The sequence below is a fragment of the Larimichthys crocea genome, chromosome XIII (genome assembly GCF_000972845.2).
Source record: "Larimichthys crocea isolate SSNF chromosome XIII, L_crocea_2.0, whole genome shotgun sequence".
NCBI classification, from domain to species: Eukaryota; Metazoa; Chordata; class Actinopteri; family Sciaenidae; genus Larimichthys; species Larimichthys crocea.
Genome location: NC_040023.1, coordinates 28,903,197 through 28,924,945, shown reverse-complemented (window position 1 = coordinate 28,924,945; position 21,749 = coordinate 28,903,197). Strand labels below are relative to the sequence as shown.

At 39.4% G+C, this 21,749-nt stretch overlaps 1 protein-coding gene across 4 annotated transcripts in view; it reads left to right on the top strand.

Moving 5' to 3' along the window:
- Positions 1-15,135, top strand: part of grik2 (glutamate receptor, ionotropic, kainate 2) — a 260,242-nt gene extending 245,107 nt beyond the window's left edge. For 3 of the 4 annotated variants that reach the window (XM_027286830.1, XM_027286828.1, XM_027286829.1), the window contains one exon: positions 11,886-15,135. In XM_027286830.1, the coding sequence (XP_027142631.1) occupies positions 11,886-12,139 (254 nt within the window). In that variant the 3' untranslated portion in view covers positions 12,140-15,135. The remainder of the gene's footprint in view (positions 1-11,885) is intronic. The other variant, XM_027286831.1, reaches the window with a different exon arrangement.
- Positions 15,136-21,749: the final 6,614 nt, after the last annotated feature.

Genomic DNA, 21,749 nt, shown 5'->3' with positions numbered 1-21,749 from the left:
TGCACAGATGTCACACCTGTCATATGTTTTGCACTCTGCTTTGTGGACATCCCTTTGATTTCTGCACATGGAAAGTGTGCAATAATTGACACACTGTCACTCATGTGCTTGGGATTGTATACATGATTGATCAGTATTTAGAAAATATGAAATCACTGGACTATAATATAATAAGGTTTGACTAATATTTGGTTTTTGAAGGCCTATTGCTAATAAAAACATTTGACACAGTATTAGACCATCATGGAGAACCACCGCTTTCCATTGAAACCCAGAAGAATTACCTTCTTTGTCAGATATTTGAAGGAAGTTTAATTTCTGTTTAAGTAGATCTCCATATTCTGCTGGTGATCTATGTAGTCCAGTTACTTTTTACTTGGATGTAGCCTACAGGTCATGCACTATTTCTATTCTTAATGCTGAATCCTCAGGACCTGCTCAAAGACGGGTTAGGTTAGCTATACCTTGTTACGCAACTGAAGTTTGCAGTTTGAAGGATCCTCTTGCCTTTGGTTCAGGATAGGTCTCCTTTGCCTGTCTCTGAGGTGGAGGCATATGTATATAATGGAGGTGACCAGTGTAAACTGGACAGTCAAAAAAAGTTCAGTGATGTTTATTTATTTGCCTCTCATGTTTTGATCTGTTTTGTTCTGATTGGTGAATTTAAGGAACACTGACTCAATCTTCTGCACAACCATATGACTCAACTCAAGGTTGATATAGACCAAATCATTTTTAATGTCCAGTGACAACAACATAATATCATACGATATCTGTAGTGCAGTTAAGGTTAGTCAATGAAACCACTTTGTTGAGGTTACAGAGAAGTCATGACTACTCCAACCTCATTACTTTATTTTTCACTACATAAAAGGGCACATTGCTTGCTGCATTGGCACTTAATTGTGTGCAACTTAACTCCAAGGACACTGGGATGCTTTTTAAAAATGTTTTGGCTGCTTCCCAATTAAAATGTTTATGTCAACATCCATGATTAAAAGCTATGTTAGCCAATTTTGGCAGCTCCAACAAAAAATGATAGGTGCCACGCTGGCCATGTTAGAAAAGTGAGCTCCAGTTTAGCAAACACACAGAACTAAACAGCCCTCTTGTTTGTGTTAGCACTATTGAGTACATTAGCAAGTCATGCGGACATTAAAGACGTGCAACCTCTATTATAACATATAGAAATTAGGTTGAGTCAATCCCCCACACATTTAACAGAAGAGGAAACTCTGGGATACATTATTAACTTCAAATGATGAATGCATTTAGAAAGGTATTATAAAACAATTATCAAGTCTAACGTGCATTGAAATAAAACGTTGCATTCTAAATTTATGGACTGTTTTTCTACAGCTCAGGTCAGGAAGGAAGCAGTAATAATGGCAGCTGTGATTCAGACTCACTGATATGAGATATTAAAAAAAAAAAAAACAATATACAGCTCCAACCCAAACCACGGCTTGATTTATTCCTTCCAAATATTGATTTCAAAAGATGAAGATCCACTGTAATGTGTAGCTTGTGCATCCCGCAGTCCAGTGCTAATTAGTATCAGGCTAATTTGTGAAAATGAACCATCTATTTTGTGTCAGTGTGAAAATCAACCATATATTTTGTTTCATTGCTCTAGGCTTCTCATATAATTGAATACCACCTACTTTTTACAATATGGGGTTGTTTTCTCACCACAATGCTGAAAGTGTCAAGTTGAAAAATGTGGTGCTAAGCATCTCTTTGTTGTGTTTCACATGCTTGACAGTGCACACCCTGCAATTTGCATTTTATAATTACTTCTGTTCTGTAACATTAGAAAGGAGCAAAAATAGCAGCTAGTCATTTATATAATGGGATGAGCCATACACCCTCATATACAATAGAGGATCTGTTAATAGTGTTTTTAAAGGTTAAATAGACATGTCAGTATGTGTTTTTACTGCATTTACTAAACAGATTGTAATACCATGAGATGAGAGCATTGTCAGAAGAAAATATACACTTGTTAAAAATTTAATAAAAGTATTAATAAACATTTGATAACTTTACAAACTATAGACCTTTGATTCACCGACCAAGACTCTGAGACTTCTTTTCTTCATTTTCTTTTGTCTCAAGTGCCCTTTACATTCTTTCAGTACATTCCATCATCACTGCTACATGGCAACATATTCATTTTATATCCACTCTCCAAAAGTCAGAGAGATATGCTTGTTTGTCTTCGAATCTACATGCAGATAAGAAGATTGTTCAGTTTCATTTTTTGGCACCCCGTATAGAGGTAGTTCTGGGAACTGTTTAGCCTTGCTTAGTACAAAGACTGTAAACAGCAGTTAAAACTAGCTTCCATCAAAGAAATCTGCTTTCCAGCCAAGCTGTTTTAGACAGCACTATTTAGACGATGCCAGGTGTAGTCCATGTTCCTCAGTAACTACCCAAATTACAAGAGGTAGTTCTTCAATAGAGAGAGATTTTCAGCAAAGCTCAAACCTGGCGCTCAGGTTTCAAGGTGTCTGTTGCTTAAATAATTGGCACAATTCTCAACTTAATGTTAAGTTTGAACCTGCATCAGGGTTTAAATATGAGTCCAAACTCACAAAAATGGAAGGCAATAGTACACTCAATTAGCAACCAAGGCAAAAGCATTGTTGTTGGCATCATCAGCTCAGCCAGGCTCAGGTTATACCCCAATGATATATTTACCCAATAAAGAACATGTGTAAGCCAGAGCAGTTTGGGTTGCAACTGATTTAACCACAGACCAAAGCTTAGAGACATCAAAGCTAAAGGACTTGCTGAGATTAAATTTTTCTCACTGGCATTGACTTCACATGCCACCCCTCAGAGATCAGTTTTGTCCTGCTTGCAGATTTTTAGTTTTTTAATAGCAGCAATCTAGCCAACCAGTTTTGGGTTACTGGGTTTTCCAAAGCTAACCACACTCTGAAGATAATGTCTCAATTGCTATTTTTGAACAATTAAACCAAACTAAATATAACATGTAAATACAATACTTTGTACTTGTATTTGTACTTTTTTTCCTTTTAAAAGGAGCTAAGCTAGCAGTTTCTGGCTGCTGTATGACATTTGTATCAATCCTCTCAGCTGACTGTGGAGTAAGATGACAAACAAGTTAGATTTCTCTGTATGTCAGTGAGAGTTTTTTTTCCTTTCTTTTTCTGTTTCTTTTATGCATACAGTCTAGTGTGCAGTAAGTACTTGATATAGCTTTTGTTTGACCATCAATGGATTTTGGAGAGATAGAAATATTAACCTCTACTCTCATCACAGTCAAGGCAAGGCAAAGTTGGTTTGGTTTTTCTCGCAAAGAAGACATCAGTGTCTGTTGAAATATACTAGAAAAATCATTCTTGCTAATTTAACCAGAGTTAAATGTCCATAATTTTCCACTGACTCACATGCCTCATAGACCTTTAATGGAGCATTTCTTTGTCATCTCCATGCTAGTCTGTCAGTTTTCCATGATTACCATGGTTGTCCCCTTCCTCCCTCCTTCTCCTCCTCTTCCACCTCCTGTTCCTTTCTGTCTTCTCCTGCCCCTTCCTCCCTCCCTCAGCTCCTCCTCCGCTTCCTTCTCCCACTCCTCCTCCTCCCGCTCCTCCTCGTCCTGCTGCTTTTTCCTCTCTTCCTGCCTGCTGCTGAGGCTGCCGCAGACTAACCTAACTCGGGGTGCAGGGACCACCAGCTGTGTGTGAGGAACCCATCTCATCAACCAAGCACACACACACACACACACACACACACACACACACACACACACATATACAGTATGCGCACATTTCAATGTCTAGGGAAAAGTCTAATGATCCAGGTGGATGGTCTCAGTTACATGGCAGGTTGGCATTTTTTGACTCAGAGCTGCTTTTAAGGCAGAAACAGAATTACAGTAAATCAAAGGAACTATAGCTCTTAGAATGCTATCATCCACCTGACATAAATTTAAATGGTAATCTGTGTATCTCTTACCAGACAAGAAGGTCAGTATTGGAAGATTCCACAAAACCCGAGGTTACACCAATGACAACACGCTGTCTACAATATCTGCACATGGCATCTACAGTATGGTTAATATTAGGCAAAGATGCAGCTAGAGTTGTCACGATACTAAAATGAGTAACCACGATACTATACCAGACAAAGTATCGCGGTTCCGGGTATTATCGCGATACTGCGGCCTTTTTTTATTATTATTATTTTTATAAACTGCAATGTATTTGTACAAGTTAGTTTGAAACAACGACGTTTGTTTTTTAAGCAAAATTAGTGTTGCCACTGACGAAGACGCCACGGCAGACTCGCTGCTCGGGCCCGGTGCTTCTGCCATGGTGAGTGTGTTGTCTCGTGTCTGGGCGAGACAGAACTTTAGCTTGTTGTTTGTTTTGAAGCGAGTTTCTATCGAAGCGGAGCTGTCTTCATGGAGTTCGTTCTTGCCGGCAGAAACACACGAACAGCCAATCAGCCAACAGACGGGCGGACCCAGCGTGTGGAAACAGCCTATCATATCCCTGGACGTCACCAGTAACAGGCAAACAGCCAATCATTCAGCAGCTGTGTAGTTCGGTTGCGGTTCCATGTTGGTTTGTTTACAAAGGAGTAGCATGCAGTGAGAAGCCGGAGGAGAGCAGAGGCGGCCGCTATGTAGCGGAGACTGGCACCGGTAGTATAGTAATCCACGGTAGTACCGTCGTGTAAAATTTCTAGTATAGTAGCGACAGTTATGATTTGGCACCGCGGGGTACCGGGTATACCGTGGGTATCGTGCAACTCTAGATGCAGCTATGGTTGATGAAAAGGGAAAAGCAAGTTACAAAATCTGCTCTCCTGCATTGGCACTGGACACACATTGGCCAAAGACAACTCACATGATATAAGTTAAACACTGTGAGCCATAACTTCTAAGCAATGCGTTACTTAATGAGGTGACAAGAACAAACCAGGCTTAAGTCTCTGTGAATGACCTGTGAACTGTCACATTGTGGACATAGGTGCAGCGGCAGCTATGCTACTCTGAATGCCACATCATCATAGTTTACATCCTTGAATCCATGAAACCCGTAAAATTGAACACACCTTAAGGCTGCATTCATTCTGACACTTATCTGAACCGGGCCGGTCCTTTGAAACTTTTTAACATGGACAGAAGTTTCATAGTCTGTGTGAATAATGGAATACAAATAAAGTTCTATCATGTCTGACGTTTTAGGACAGAAATAATGGACTTGGAGGGCAAACGCCTCCGGTGTGGACATGGCCTAAATCTCTCAAGGGTTTGAATTATTCTTCACATGTGCTTGACATGCACACGGGCGCAGAATGCAGACTGCACTGCACCAAATGTGGATGACAGCTCAGAGGAGCTCACAGATTAGGCAAACCCTCAAAGCAGCTAATCATTTACTGCCCACCAGGGGCCAGAGACACAGAGTAAACTGAGGATTACAGCACAGCCGTGCCCCATCCCATCTGCATCATGGCTTCACATCTGTTTCTCCTCCATTCAAGTTAAACGGAGCCCATTAGTTCACTCTCACAGGTGAGGGGCCTTCAAATGCTGAAAACTGTAGAACAGACCACCAGTGTTCCTTTTATATCAGATTCAGAATCAGAGTCACGTTTTCACATATGAAATTCCCATGACATATTGGTGCATAACAAAAAATATTAAGTACAAAACATGATGATAAAATGCATAAATAGACACTTGAAAAAACCGATATAAATATAAGTACAATATGTTATTTAAATGAAAAAAGACTGGAAGAATGTGCAAATTTGACAGTATGCAGAATGTTTTAAATGATAGTTATCAACAGGTATAAATAATAAGATGTGCATTTAGTCAGATGGTGTATTGAGTCAATTCATATTGACCTGATAAATATGTTTTATATAAATCATCTTTTTATGATTACTTTTTACACCTATAAAATCCATATGAATGAGATTAAAACCATAATCTCAGAGAAAATGCCCTCATGATATACAGTTTTATTAACCATTATTCATGCGTACCATCAGGCCTGTGTAAATAACCACACAGACTAAATGCACCTTTTTCCTTTCAATGTTTGCTCTCAGCGTTAGATTTACAGCCTTTCCATTCTCCTCAGAGTGGGCAGGCCTTTCCTCTGAGCTGTCCCACAGTGCCGGGCGCTGGTACAGCTGTGGCTGATTGTCGAGCGTCATAAAAACTCTGTAATCCAATGACCCTAAGCAATGGCCATCAATCCAACATGCCACCAGCAGGCAGCCATGATGGCAATGTGTCCCCTGAGTGTGAACAGAGTGGGCCCAGTGTTCCCCAAAGCTTGGAGCTATATGGCTGTTACTGGTGAAGAAACTGCCATGCCATTTAATTTTAAAGGGGGGGAAATCAATAGCCACAAATAGCCTTTTTCTGAGTGCCTTAGACAATCGGCATGTGCACTGTGGGAAACGTGAGAAATTATATATTTGTAAACATTTCATGTGTTTCTTACAGATGTGACATGTAGTAGTATTATACTATACAGTACATGCCTGCACAAGCAGCTGATAAAGTGTTTGATATGATGCACATTATTGCAGAATAAACATTATTACTTTTAAAGCTTCACTAACCATTATATTAACAATGGATCACATTACAGTGCCTAATGTAAAATGTGAATTATTATAGAATTATAATAATTTCTCTTTTTTATTCTCTTTAAGCTTATTTGTTTTGGTTTTCTGGCTTATAAACTTGCTGCTGGAAACCAGGCAGCCGATTTCAGCAAAAAAAAAAACCCACTGTACACGACCTGCTCAGCAGCAAACATCCGACAGACACAGTCAGAGACTAGCTGGTGAACATGGTGGAGTATTTAGCAGCTAAAGAGACAGAAATCATTCTCAAGAGTTGGTTGAGACCAAAAAAAGAACTAAAAGAATGGTTAATATAGGACTTAAAATAAAACATAGTTATGAATGTTATTTCTGACACTTTCAAATTAAATTCCTTGAACGAAAATATGGATTCCAAAACATGATGGAAGAATATGATAGGTGGACAGTTAGCCATCTGTGACTTCCTCCACTGTGTTGCAATGATAAAGTCACCCAAAATAAAATGATACTTGTATCGTTCTCATATGACCAAATACATGATGGTAAAATAGCACAATTGTTGTCAGCCGTTTAGTGTGAAGTGCTGGCCTAACATGCAGGACAATGGCAGCAGAGTGGTCACACTTGTATACTGCAATTGTACTAATGTCTCTGAATCAATGTGGTATAGATTTCCTGATGTTAAAATGCTATAATATCTCCTCTGAATCAATACCAGTTGACATTATAAAAAATGTGTCCATTCTCAGCAATATTTCCGCCAATGTGTTATCTATGAATGGCATTATCAGTGTCACAGAGAGATTAATAACAGGGATAGGGCTGGCCTTTAGGTAAGTGTCTGAGTTAGCCTCTGATTGATTTGAGTACACACTGAAAGAGCTCACACACAAATCACAATCACTGTGTCTCCTTCTCACTTCCATATAAATATAATAAGGATAACTATACATGGGGCTGCAGTGCTAATGATCGCTTTTAAATATTACTAAACACTTTGTTCATCAGAATAGGAAAACACACATGATGGCATAGCGTCTCAAGGAACAGGACACAGTTGTTTCACACATACAGGAACACAGAAGTTCAGTCTGATAACGCACATCAATGAGTGATGATGCTCCATGCATTTGTAAAACACAGCATGCTCACTGAGGTTGTGTTTACGCATATGTGGACATGCCTCCCAGGTTTGTGTTGGTTGTGTGCATGGATTTTGTTTTGCACAGTCCTGTATGACTGGGGTGTAAGTTGTTTATCATTTATGACGTGTTGGAGGTGTGTCACAAACACGCAGGCCTGCAGCCCTTTTCAGCTAGCTGTGGTTGGTGACCGGACGGTCATGGGTTGGCCGCAGTCAGCCCTGTTGCCAAACAGACCCGGTGTGGCTTGTGGCAGCTATCGCCTGCTATATTGGAAACACGTCATCATGGTGTGACTAGAGCTGGTCTAATGGAAAAACGTAAGAGTTACATTCCACATGTTCAGCCAAGGCTGTCATTTTATTACATTTGAAGAAATAATATTCTGAGGAATATTATGTGCGTGATTTCCCAGTTTTCTGAAGGACAGTGGCAAGAGATGAACTATTTCAATATTACAGCTACTGTAGTGTATTACTCATTCATCATGTGAGAGAGAATGTTGAACATTGACAGCTGTTGATTGGGATTTACTGCCTTGATGAAAAGAAACAGCCTGACACTGAAAGTCTGAGCAGGCTGTTTATGAAGGAGCAAGTCAAGGCCTCTTTACAGCCAGCAATTTTCACAATTCATGCATAGTCAAATTAATAACACCACGATCCCCAGAGTTATGTTCATATCCGACTGTCCCATATGGCATGTCTGTTGCCAGCATTCAGTGCCAATGCATGCATGCTCTTTATGTAGCACCCTATGCTAGAGTGGTGGATGGGAATGTACTTCAACTTTAGAGGGGCCACAATCTGAGTCTTATCACAGTCTAAGAGTTAACATGTCTTGTTCTTTTTTATAATCATTCCCTAACCTTGATGAGTCTTCCAGCTGCCTAACCCTAACTATACAAAATGGTCTCATTAAACCTTCCAATATCAAAGTTCTTATTTGATAATAACATGCATTCCTCAGTGGAAAGGTCCATAAATGAACCGTTGGATAGAAACCACCAAGTTTTTTTTTAGTTTTTTTTTATTACTAAAACTAGCACAAATTCTGTAAAATGTAACACTAGTGGCAACAATGACTCTACAAAGATTCCAGAAACAGCATTGAGCATTAAACAATTCATTTTATATTTTTAAACACCCTTCAACACATTGGGTGAATTTGCTGGTCAGACCACAAGAAATTCACCCAGCGCCTCCAATGTCCAACGCATTATTTAACATTATTTTTAGAGAACCAGTTTAGACATAGTCAATGTCAAATCTTGACCTTGTCAGTGTATCTATCTATCTATCTATCTATCTATCTATCTATCTATCTATCTATCTATCTATCTATCTATCTATCTATATATATAATATAGATATATATATAATATAGATATATTATATAAATATATATATATATAGCATTAATTTTGAGTATCAGTTTTCCTGGCTCGTGGACACATTTAATCATTCAATTATGCATGAATCCTTGCGTTAATTACGTATTCATGTAATTCATATCCAGTCAGGCTCTATACAGTGAAATTGTTTGGCATGGTGTCCAGATGTTCAGCTACAGTATGATAATCACAGTATGTGGATAAAGCTGCACTAGGCAATATTTAAATGAAAATATGTAGAAACGCAGCTGTCTGATCAAGTTAAGTTACAAAGTGGGGCTGAAACACACACAAGTGTCTTATCCCCACTGGAGATTTAGTTTATTTTTCCAAAGTGATTCATCAATCACATTCTGCATGGAGATTTCTCCTCAGCGTACTGATTAGTACTCACCAGCTATATTTACTGTAATCCAAAGCAGTGTGCTCTGATGTATGATTTTGCTGATTTATTTGCCCTCCCAAGAAGAACGAGAGTTCCTACAGCAAAAACCGTAAGGATAATAGTGTCGGAACTTTACCTAACGTTAACTGGAATGTTGTCACATCATACAACATCCACATTCATTTTTAGTGAGTGTAAGTTTTAGAGGGCACAAAAAATGAAGCTGTTCTGCTGATGGGGACATCACATCAGAAAACACTTTCATGTGTCATTCTAGAGGGCTTGGACAGACAACCTGTTTGCCTTTTGTGTTCAGATTTTTATATTTTTGCTTTGATCAGTTCACTCATTTCAGTAAGACAAGATATTAAATTGCAGATACTTAAGGTTACTTCATTTTGTAATCACTAACATCTAATCTGCTTCTGGTCTCATCAAAACATTATTATTTGACAAAACAGTCTTCACTAAACTCACTTTCTGAACATTTTCACTGAGTTGTCAAAGGTCATGGGTCTGAGAACGTTTAGGACACCTCCCTGTCTTAGTTTAAAAAATTGACTTGAGAGTTAATCCTCCACATTGAAAACAGCAGTTCAAAGACCTGGTTCTGGAAAAGAATAAACCAGTCTCCAACTCCTTGAGTCTCTCAATTTTTGCACTGCATACTGAACTAAAACTACTGGGTCTGGACTGGATTGGACAAGGACAGCACTGTCACACATTAAACAATAGAGAAAAATACTCTTGGCCACCAGGTGTATACCCAATGATTGTCAAAGTAGTTTCTAATGAACGTTGTACCAGTTCAGCCTGAACTGAGAATCTGGAGTCGAGGTTCAGTTCCTGATTTTTGAAGTGTTTGAGTATTGTACATGTACACTCCTACAGCAGTCACTGTTTAGGGTGAGCGGCTGTGGCTCAGGAGGTAGAGCACAGATCAGATGATCAGCAGTTCAGTCTCCAGCTCCTCCAATCCAGTCCTCCAGTCAGTCATGTTGAAGTGTCCTTGGGCAAGATACTGAACCCCATTGTTAATGTGTATGAATGGCTGGCTCCTCAAACTGAAGAGCAGTTTGTACGGCATTGTATGACAGCCAATGCCATCAGTGTATGAATGCATGTAAATGGGTGAATGAGGTATGTAGTGTATGAGTAGTCGGAACACTACAAAGGTGCAATGTAAGTATAGTCCATTTACCATTTACTGTCCAACAATGAGAGTAAGCAGCAACAAGGGATCTTGCTTTGCTTCAATTTAGGAAGGGATTGCTGTGGCAGTGCCTTTATGAGCCTGGAGTTTACATCCAGTCAAATGATGTGCATCATTGTTTGTTCTTTTGCAATGTAACTAGGATCACAATTTTTGTCTTCCCTTATATTTAACTGAAGCCTTACTGAAATGTAGTTGCCACGTGCAGACGGGATAGGAAGGAAGAATCATAAATTGTTGGCAATAGACAAACCTTTATAGGGACTGTGAGGCTGTACTTAAGTACAGTGGTGCTTTCAGCTAAATTCTAGTGTCAGCATATGCTCACAATGCCAATACGTGCTGAGAGTGTGCAGGTATAATTTATAGCATGTTCACCATCTCAGTTTAGCATGTTACATTTGCTAATTAGCACTAATCACAAAGTACAGCTAAAGCTTATATATTTGATCACAGTGTGTGGTGGAAAAAAAATCAGGATGTTATTAGGATACATTATCTTAGTCTGTCCTCATTGCCATCCCTAAAGCGATGTAGTATGGTAGTATGGTTTAATGTAATCTGGGGTTTTGCAGAACTGGAAAAATGGATTGTAAAAGAAGTTCACCATTTTCTGAGGCTGCACAAAATGCTAACTAAAAGCAGACAAGAACATACGCTGTATACACCAATATATGCAAATAACACTTTATAACAAAAATCATGTGACTTTTATTGGACATTACAATTGATAATGTGCAGCAGTTTGAAAGTATACAAGTGTGGAACTTTGAAAGAGAATAAAAAATCTCTGCATGAGCCGAAACAACCACAGATTCACTCATGATGTATTCTGACACCATGTTGAGTAATTCCATGTCTTCACACTTTACCCTCTACTACACAGCCTATGGACCTGCACCTCCCTCCATCCTACTTCTTTCCATCCAGCATTACCTCCATTCCCAGCCTGCTGCACTATACAGTGTATTTTTCCATTTTCCCCTGTGGCAGCCTAGAGCTGAGATGGTGGGTGGGTGGGGGATGTCTACAAAACGAGGTTGCCCACAGGGAGAACAGGCTTCTTCTCTTGCCCATAACATTTGGACAGGGGGAAGCGCTCTGAAATCCATTCTGTTCTGCTTTTTCTTTCTCCCTCTGCAGAGGTCCTTCTGCAGTGCCATGGTGGACGAGCTGCGGGTTTCCCTCAAGTGCCAGCGCCGGCTCAAACACAAGCCCCAACCTCCTGTCATGGTGAAAACGGAGGAGGTCATCAACATGCACACCTTCAACGACCGCAGACTGCCAGGGAAAGAGACCATGGCCTAAAATGGGAATCTGAATCACTTTTTCACCCTCTCTCCTGCAGTGAGGAGGTGTGCAGAGACACTGGGGAAAGGGGTGGGGGTAAATGGTAAGGGGAATGTAATGGGGTTATAATGGTTGACAGTTGGGTTATTTCAAACATAGAGCAGGTTATAGGGAGTATATTGACAAAATGTCATTCTTGTTTCTTTATAAATAGCTAGGGATAAGAGATTCAACAATATTTCCTGTGGAAATAACTTGAACCTGGGTGAAATTTCAGCGAGTTACCTCATTACTCTTACCACCTTGGCAAGGCGGCAAACTCCAGGTGCCAGGATTTTCAAAAACCCAGGAGTCAGAGAGAGAGAGAGAGTCCAGAAATAAATTTAAGATGGGACAGAGTTGGTCCCTCAAAACATGAAAAAATAAAAATATAAATTGGACCTATCATCTTTAGCTGCTGCACAGTCAGTCTTTCACCGCACAGCTCAAAAGAGGCTGATCAAGCAGCATCAAAAGCATCTCAGAGATTATGAACCAATATATATAGATGCTATCTGGGGGTACAGGGAGAAACGTTTGTAAAGGAGGAGTTTGTATAAAATGACAGAATGGGCTCTCAACTAAAATAAATTCAAAGCCTTGAAGACAACGGTGAGCTTGGCTGCTCCCAAAATGTATAGAGAGGCATTGCTTAGTCACATATGATATTGATCAACATCAAAAATGGATATTGTATATCATCCATCAGGCAATAAGTGATATCATTTATTTGTGTTTCAGAGTACTAACACTTTTAGTCTTTAATGTAGGGGTGGGGTGGGGATTTAGAGACAAATTATATGGTGAATTACAAGCAGAGAATGCAGGAGTAGGGACAATATAATGAACTGTTATGTCCACGTATCAGCCAGTACTCACTTAAAGAGGATTCTATGGAAGTACACACCCTTAATGTCAATAAGGAGGAACCTTGGAATGATGTGGGCACAGCTCGCTAAGTCTAAATTCACAGCAATCACACACCACACAAACTATTTATTCAAAGTATTTATTGTTTTATTTATAAAACTCCTTATTTATATCTCTACAGACTGGACTTTCACTACTGCCGTAAATACACCTCATGTCAACTCGTTATGGGTAAACACGGTTTATTTCCATGTCAAGTTTCCAGTTTCATTTTGTACTCCTGTGGCTTTCTTTTTCTTTCTTTGGCAGCAAAGCTCCACATTTACTTGTGCAGATGCAATTTCTATGAAAAAGTGTTTTTGTACGAAGAGAATCAAAATTTTGTAATGATTTTTATCAACACGAAACACACCATGAGGAGTGTCAACTGTGGCAAATGGGTGTTACTCCAGGCGGATAGTGAGGCTTTCCTAGACAATAGACAAAACACACACACACACACACACACACACACACACACGCACACACACACACACACCCGAGAGTGCAGGGTGCACCCATCCTCCATGGAGCAGATTCACACCACTTAGTACTATTAGTACTACTGTTCAGTGCAGAGCATTCTGGTAAGCATCAGTGACATAATGTTGTTGTTTTTGGAGAAGAAGAAAAAAGAAACTATTTTTATCATGTAAAGGAATCATATTTAATGAAAGATATTTTTACTTCACATGAAAGCAGAGTAATGATAATACTGGTGCGAGCAAATATATAGCGTGCGCGCACACATACACACACACAGGAAGAGATAAAGACTGCTGATGATGATGCTTATCATTCTACACCCCCGATTACAGATAGACTGCTAGAATCCAGTGCTGAGCAATTGTGTGTAAATGGTTTTAAAAAGGAAAAAGATGTATTTAAAACAAAAAAATAATGAACACTTAACTAATTTTGAACTTGTTGTGAAAACAAAATGGAGTGCACACAGTTTACCCTTTGAAGTTGATGCACAAGTTTAAAGAAAATTAAAAAAAGTATTCACAACTTTCACCTCCTCTGCCTCTTTATTGAGTGTCAGCGCATGAACGAGAGACAGCAGCACTTAAAGTCTTCTAACTGTGGAGAGCTATTAGAAGAGGATGATTATAAAATATACAGCCAGACAAAATGCCCATGTGGGCCATTTTAATAATGGGATGGAAGCGGAGCCTTTTATAACCCCATTAAGCAGGGGTGTGTCCATTAGAGGCATGTCTTATAGCATCTTCATTAAGTTCAGCCACTATATAATGTGTATATGCAGACATACAGTTTGGTCAAGCTCCTTTCTTTCCTTTGACGGTTCCACCTACAACCCGAGGACAACGGCTTCCACCACCCAAAATGTTCCCAGCACGCTCATGCCAATAAGATCTAAAAATACATGCTCACCAGCTGGACTATTGATTTGGCCAAGGTGGGCAACAAGGCCATGGGGTTCCCTCATGACTTAGTAATCGGCTTAGTGTTTGGACCTCATTTGGATCACCTAATTGGGCAGAAGCATGTCCAATTTGCCCGAGGCATTCCTTACAGACAATGCACACCCATGGTAAACTCACACAGGTTTTTTTAATTACTTTGGCTGATTCGATCTCTCAGGATCGTGTGGGTGCATACAGTCTGTGCTAGATTGGCATCTCTCTGACTTTCCAGGTAGTTTTTTTTCTTTGCGCCTAAGAGCAGTAAATGGACATCTTCCATTCATAAACATGATATAGCATAATGTCAGTTCCAACCATGTCTGAACTGATCAGCCAGAGAGACTGAAAACACCTGTGTTCAGACATTATAGTAGATATTCTTGCATCAAGTATTGACATGCCAATCAAAATGAAGTCCATACATATTTGGCCTCATCATTAGTGATAAAATGAGCAAATGTGAGTGATCATCCTCACGTCACATAGGATCCTTTTTATTCTGGTTGTTTATATTATCATAATATCAAAGCGGAAAACAAAAGTATGATATCTGTTTGTTGTTACTGTCACACTGTGTTTATCAGGGCTGTGAGCGCCATTTTAGCAGCTGATACTAAAGCTCATACTGCATTCACTTGGATTTTGGAAGATGTTAGACAGTAGACAAACAACGGCTCCAGGTTGGCAACAAATCACCCGACAAAATGCAAGATGGCTAAACTAAACACACATGATGAAATGTTGCTATGGTGATATCTTTATTGATACATAGTTTTATTGTCTACAAAGAAAAATGAATAAAATAATAAAACAATAAATACAATTATTTGGTGTGCGTTATTTTATCTAATTCATTACTAGCCTTCTTATTCTCTTATAGTTTGAAGCTACATAACTTCTAATCCTACATCCTGTGGCAGCCTGAAATATTTTAACTTTAAATGGCAGTGCTATGCTAATCATGCTTTGTGATATCCGGCTTGCCATCTGCCTGAATCCATGTGAATGCAGCATTAATCTATCAAAAAAAATAACAATAGAAATTATATACAATTAAGCTGAGATAGGCCCATGAGCCTGAGCAGGACAAGCCTTTACAGATAATGGATGGATGGATATACAATTAAATGTTGATCCCTTAAGATTTATTCATGTTTAATTCATTTACTATTTAAACATGCATTTATCATTAAAACAAAAACTTGACATACCAATGAAATAGGGTCTATTAATATGAGCTCCAAAGGGGGAAAAATGGAGCCCATATGAGCAAAATTATTAGGTCAAGGTGGACAACAAATGCGCCCAAAGTGGGATCTCTCCTGGTTGAGTATGAATCTAAATAATAAACTTGTAGCCTAAGTAGCCTATCTCTCACATGGGTATGGAACATTCTTATTTATTGCTCATTGCATTATTCATTTTAGAAATTGATAAAAATCTAAACAATGTGCTTTTTATAATGGTGTCTTTAGAATATATTTATATTCATTGCAATATTAATCTGATTATTTCAGAAAAAGCTATAAAACATTGAAAAAATGTATTCCATGGTCATCTAATACAGTTTAAAATCATCTTTTCAGTGCTGTGAACTGTCATATGGTTGGAAACTCGCTCATAGAACCACCTGGCTCAGCACTTGACAAGGTCACTCCGTAACCAATCCCTGACCTTTGTCAAGGACTGCAGTCGAAACTAGCCACAATGACTCAGCAGAATGGCAGCCAATCAGATTAGGTCGGCCATCCTCCTTGCCCTGACCCTCGAGGCAGCACGGATCTGAGGAGAAGAAGCTGTGAGGAGATGCAGCTAAAGATTACATTAAATGTCCCAATGTGTGAATATCACTGCAATACTGCCTTAATACTTGAGGCATACAATAAGCATACAAATCATATACATAAAGTCTATGTAATGGCAATTCTGACACGGGACTCACACAGGAGACGTATTAACTTTTATCCAACTGGAATCCAGCTAACTCAACTTGACTTGATCATTTGTTAGTGGTGAACAACAAGATTCATGATACAACCTGCATTCATTCATGCATTCATTCGTCATGAGTCATGCATTAGATATTACTTATGCATCATTTATGCACATTATCTGTATGTATGTGTTAACCAAATTAGTATAAATATTATTTAGCTGCTTATTTGTCCATTGTGTAAATATTGCTTCAATAAATGACTATAGCACGTAGACAGGGCATAAAATTACTTTTTTTCAGCAGTCCAGGTTTTTTTCTTTAATGCTGTCATGTAGTACACTGCAGGTGAAGTATATTTGTTTGTGCTTTGCAGTATTGTTTTCATATTACTACAGTACAGCCAACTGTACTCTAGTACAGGGCCACCTCACCTGCTCCTTCTTATCCGCAAAGAGGAACTATAGGGGCCACATTTTTTCCAGACAACATTGCTGTTTAACATGGTGGACTCTAAGGAAGAAGACTTATGGCATCTGTAGATATAAAAGGCTCATTAAGGTAACAAAAACATAATGATTCTTCTTTACAAGTGATTATACACTAGACATGCAGATATAATATATAAAATATTAAATTTCTGTCATATTCTGTAAATACAGCCCCCTAAATATGACACACTGGGCTTTTAAGAGTTCACCACCAACCAACCAACCAACCAACCAACCAACCAACCAACCATTTTCTGTAACCTCCTATCATGCATGCATGTCTTTAGACTGTGCAAGGAAGCCGGAGAACCAGGAGTGAACCCCCCCCCCCCCCCCCACCACACACACACACACACACACACACACGGTGCAGAACATGCAAACTGCATACAGAAAGCACCTGGCCAGGGTTCAAGGCAGAAACCTTCTTGCTGTGAGGTGACAATGGTAACCACTGCATTGTTTAGCTGCACCATTAACTCAAACTTTTCTATTCAACCAAACATTTAACTGTAAGAACACACATAACAGTAACATCAGATTGAAAGGTAAGGGCCATACTGTGACACCCAGCCAAAGGACTCAAAAAGAATCTACAGAACTACAACAAACTGGATTGTCTCAGCCCCTTAACACCTGCCCAATCACTACTAAACCACCCTTTAAAAAGAATATGCAGATGACAGACTAAATAGTCTAAATAATATTCATGTTACACATCATGAATCCTATAACTCATTCTATATTTATATCTATTATTATTTCTATCATATCTATTTTATCTATTTCAAGTAGATTAGCAAATTATCTAGAATCGTTTCATACATCTAAATGTATGTACAGAATAGAATGACTGATATAATTTTTGAGTATATTAATACAATTTATGTTTATGAGGTGAGGTCAATGACAGTGAGGTCCAGGGAGGTGATCCAGGGCATGAGGGAGAGGTCCAGAGAGCAAACAAAGGCAGGCTGAACATGGCAGGGCTAGAGGACAAAACAGAAAACATGACAGTCAAGGCAGGCATCCAAAAAAAAAAAAAAAAAAAAAAAAAAAAGGAGTCCTAAAAAATTCTACAAAGAGGTATTCTTAGAGCTGGAAGGTACTATAACGAACTGAGTCTGGAAGGATGAACCAGAGTTATATACTGCAGGAGCCTGATGGGTGGATGAGTTTCAGGTGTGAATCAATGGAGGCGTGGCAGGAGAAATGAGGTCAGTTACACCCATCCTGCACAGACAGCCCACCTTGTGTGCCACAAATATGTATGAGAGCAATAATAGCTTATCCACTGTCATATCCCATGTTTGTCATCTTTGGCTGCAGTCCTGATTTGCTTCAACATGCCATCATCAACCAAACCCAGCAAAGTGGTGAGGGCATCTTTGATATTGCGCTTGGCATGCGCTGTGGGCCTGCAGCTTTATGGACAAGTCCACACTGTCTTTCACTGGTTCATGCCTCTCGACTGAAAGGGGATTTTGTGGGCCTCATCTCGTGATGGACTGAGTCCTCTTGTCATTGGCACAGTTTAGATAGAGTTACAGTCCCACAGCCACATAGATTTTTATTTTAGTTATTACACTGTAAAATTTAAAACTATCAAAATGACTACTTCAGAGTAATGCTGATCTCAGAGTTCTGAAGCAGAGATGTTTTTTTGAGGGACAGCAAGCTTAAATAGTCTGAATGAGTGTGGAGACATCTTCAGCACCATGAACACTGCCAAAGCTGTTTTACTGTTACACAGGCTTCACGTGTACACTGGCCGAGTATAGCTTCATAGGAAGCAACAAAGTTTGAATTTGTTATTACTGCACTGTTTCATGCTTCGTGTGTGACTTTATATATGAAAGATACATTGTGGTTTGAAGGGATTTGTTGACAACAAGAAAAATATAGAATATGACCAGATTTAAAGTATTTATGTCTGATGTTGTGTGTCTGGTGGAGGAGAGATCCCTCTGAAACACTCAGTGTTTTATCTGACCAACTGCTGACCAGTGAAAAACGTACTGACCACTGCCTGCTGTATCACACCAATTGGTTCCTCTCTAGTCATCCCCCATCGCCTGTCTCCTGAAGCCAACTCACACAGACCCCGACCAGCTCATACAATATTAAAAATTTTCATGATGTGCTCAAAACATTTGAGACTAAGGTTAAAAAAAGTTATAATGATGGCAGTCTCTGCTGCTACACAGAGCTCAGCTTGTAGCCCTCTCCTCCCTGCCCAAAGGTGGCAACAATAGAAAAAAAAAAGATTCCTAATGCACAATCTATAAAAAAATAAATCAAATGTGCTCTTTGCCTTCGTCTGGCCCACTGGACAATGGCTGAACGGTAGGGAAACATACTAACACACAGACAACACACACTCACAAAATACCCGTCCTTATTGTAGATCATTACAAGGTAGCCTGTGGTGTTTGTCTCCTTTGTGTGTATGTGTGGCGGTGTCAGCTTCTCCATATCACACTGATGTTTTCACACATAGGTGCGCTCAGATGGGACGGGACGTTCATCTCAGTGTCTCAGCTGGGTTGGGGGCCAGATAACCAACTCACATGCCGGATCTCATTAATTGCCTAATTATCAAGGATGGTGGGGAGCGGCTCTGATCTGGACACAGGAGGCAGAGACTGTGTCCCTGGTTGCAGCTTGCATCTTGAGGGTCACATCCTGTTGATCAATCAACAGTTTTAATGAACAGTGCTGCAGCAGGGCGACATCTTCAAGACTTTGATACTCTCTGTAGTCCACGTTTGTCTGTGGTGAAGGAACATTAAAGCATCACAACCCTTTTCAACATGAAATCTGTTTTTATCATCTGAGAGCTACCTGCATCTTTCTGCATCTCTGGTCTCACATTTTTATTCAACACACATTTTTGTGAGAAGTGAGAAGATCACAATTAAAATATTGATTGTTGCAGTTTGTTCAGTACAATCTATGAAAGATTTAAAACACTTAGATATAAACAAATTACACGATGCTCTATGTATTTCATTCAAAATCAAATCACAGCAGCAAAACCAAGGAGAAGAGGTGTACTGCATTTCAGTGCTATCTAGCAGAAAACAGCCAGTCTATGTTAGCTAGCTAGTCTTAGGTTATAGTAAACACTGACTGGTTTAATGGGGGAGGATAATATCACCAAGAGTGCACACAGCAAATGCCAGAGTGTTAAAATCCCAGAGTTTTGATCACGAGAGTAGAAGATTTTACACATTGGTGTCAAATGGGCACAAAGTTCACTTTTCAGGTTGCACCATAATCTCTCTCTGGTGTTCTTTCTATGCATAGTGTTAGTGTAGAGTTACTGTAGTGTTTATTTTACAATGATAGACTCCCTGAGGGTCTATTTCTTGATTGAGTCTTTCCCAGCCACACCAAGAGTTAGGTTTCCAGTTTGTCATCAGCGCTCCACACCCTCTCATTGGTTGAATCCAGTCACATGTTCTGAGCCCTCATCTTGCAGGAATGCAGCAATGGTCAGGGGGCCAATTCTGAAAAGTGCTTTTGTTAAGACTTTTGCAGACATGTTGGGGTAGGAGATGACAACCTATTATTTTAGTTAGAAGGGAGCTACAGGTGAAATTCTAGGGTGGTTGTCAGGCTGAAAAAATATTTTTGTAACTTTTGGAAGCTATTTTAGGCTAATTTTCAGTCAACACGACATACCTACAGTAAATGGTGATTATCTCAACAACCAAAAGGACCACATACAAAAACTTGGTATCAAATGAAAGCCTACACTCATGGGATGTCTGTAGATGTGTCAGAAATCAATCTCTGCCTAAAGAATGCCACATTAAAAAGTGAATACCAGCCTGTAAACATAAGGTATGAACTCAAAACCTCTATCAGTCAGTACTCCTATCTGGGGGAAAGAGTCATGCCAAGTCTAAAGGCCGTATTGTAAAATGGAGCAACACTGCACAGGTTTCAGCATTTTGATGTCCAGGCGGAAATCTAGAATTTGAAATAGGCCTAAGCCTTTGGTCCTATTTGTCTTAATCCATTTACCTGGTTGTGAAGCCAAATATACATGCATGTATTGTATTTGACATATCACAAATGATCTCAAAATGCAACTATTGTATTACTTTTTTTAGAATGAGTAACTACTAATGGTTTGTAGTAATAACTGTGTAGTAGTCGTATGGCAAAGATAACATTCAGACAGCTTATTTATTTTTTGAAAAAAAAAGACTGTTTATTAACAATAATCACAAACTTAAAGGATCTTGGACTTCATTAGGACATAAGAACTTGAATTAACAGCATGGTAATGTCCACTAAAGCCTGCTAGTAGAATTAGATTTGTTTGTTGTCCAGAGACAGCAGAAAAGGTAGGCAGCCATCAGATGACACCTAGGAACCATGTTCAAATGCTCAGTCAGAGTCCTGAAAAGGGACATAAAAGAAGAGTTTAGGGTTTTATTTTATCAGATTAAATGGCAACACCTAAATCAAATCAATTCAAAAAGAGTTCAAAAGACAATGATTTATTTGGTATAGCCCAAAGTCACAAAGTACATTTGCCCGAGGGCTTTCAATCTTACCAGGGAGTGACACCCTCTGTCCTTAACCCTCGGTTCGAGTGGTAGGAAAAGACTTTCCCACAAAAACCCTTTTCCTAATATACAGGGGTAAAGAATGTGTCAACATATGATAAGGGATATTGTACCTGAGTATTCTTGCACCAAGCTGCACAGGCACATCCACATGCCCCACAGCAATCCCACTTCTTTGACATCGACACTGCCTGGTGCTGGTGCACTGACTTCCACTCTCCTTGCATCCACAGGTCGTCAGCTCTAAACAGTTTGCCTGTAATGGTTCTTTAGTTAAAAGCTTGGGGACCAGACCATCCTTCATGTGCCAACCACAACTAGTTGGTGAGGGC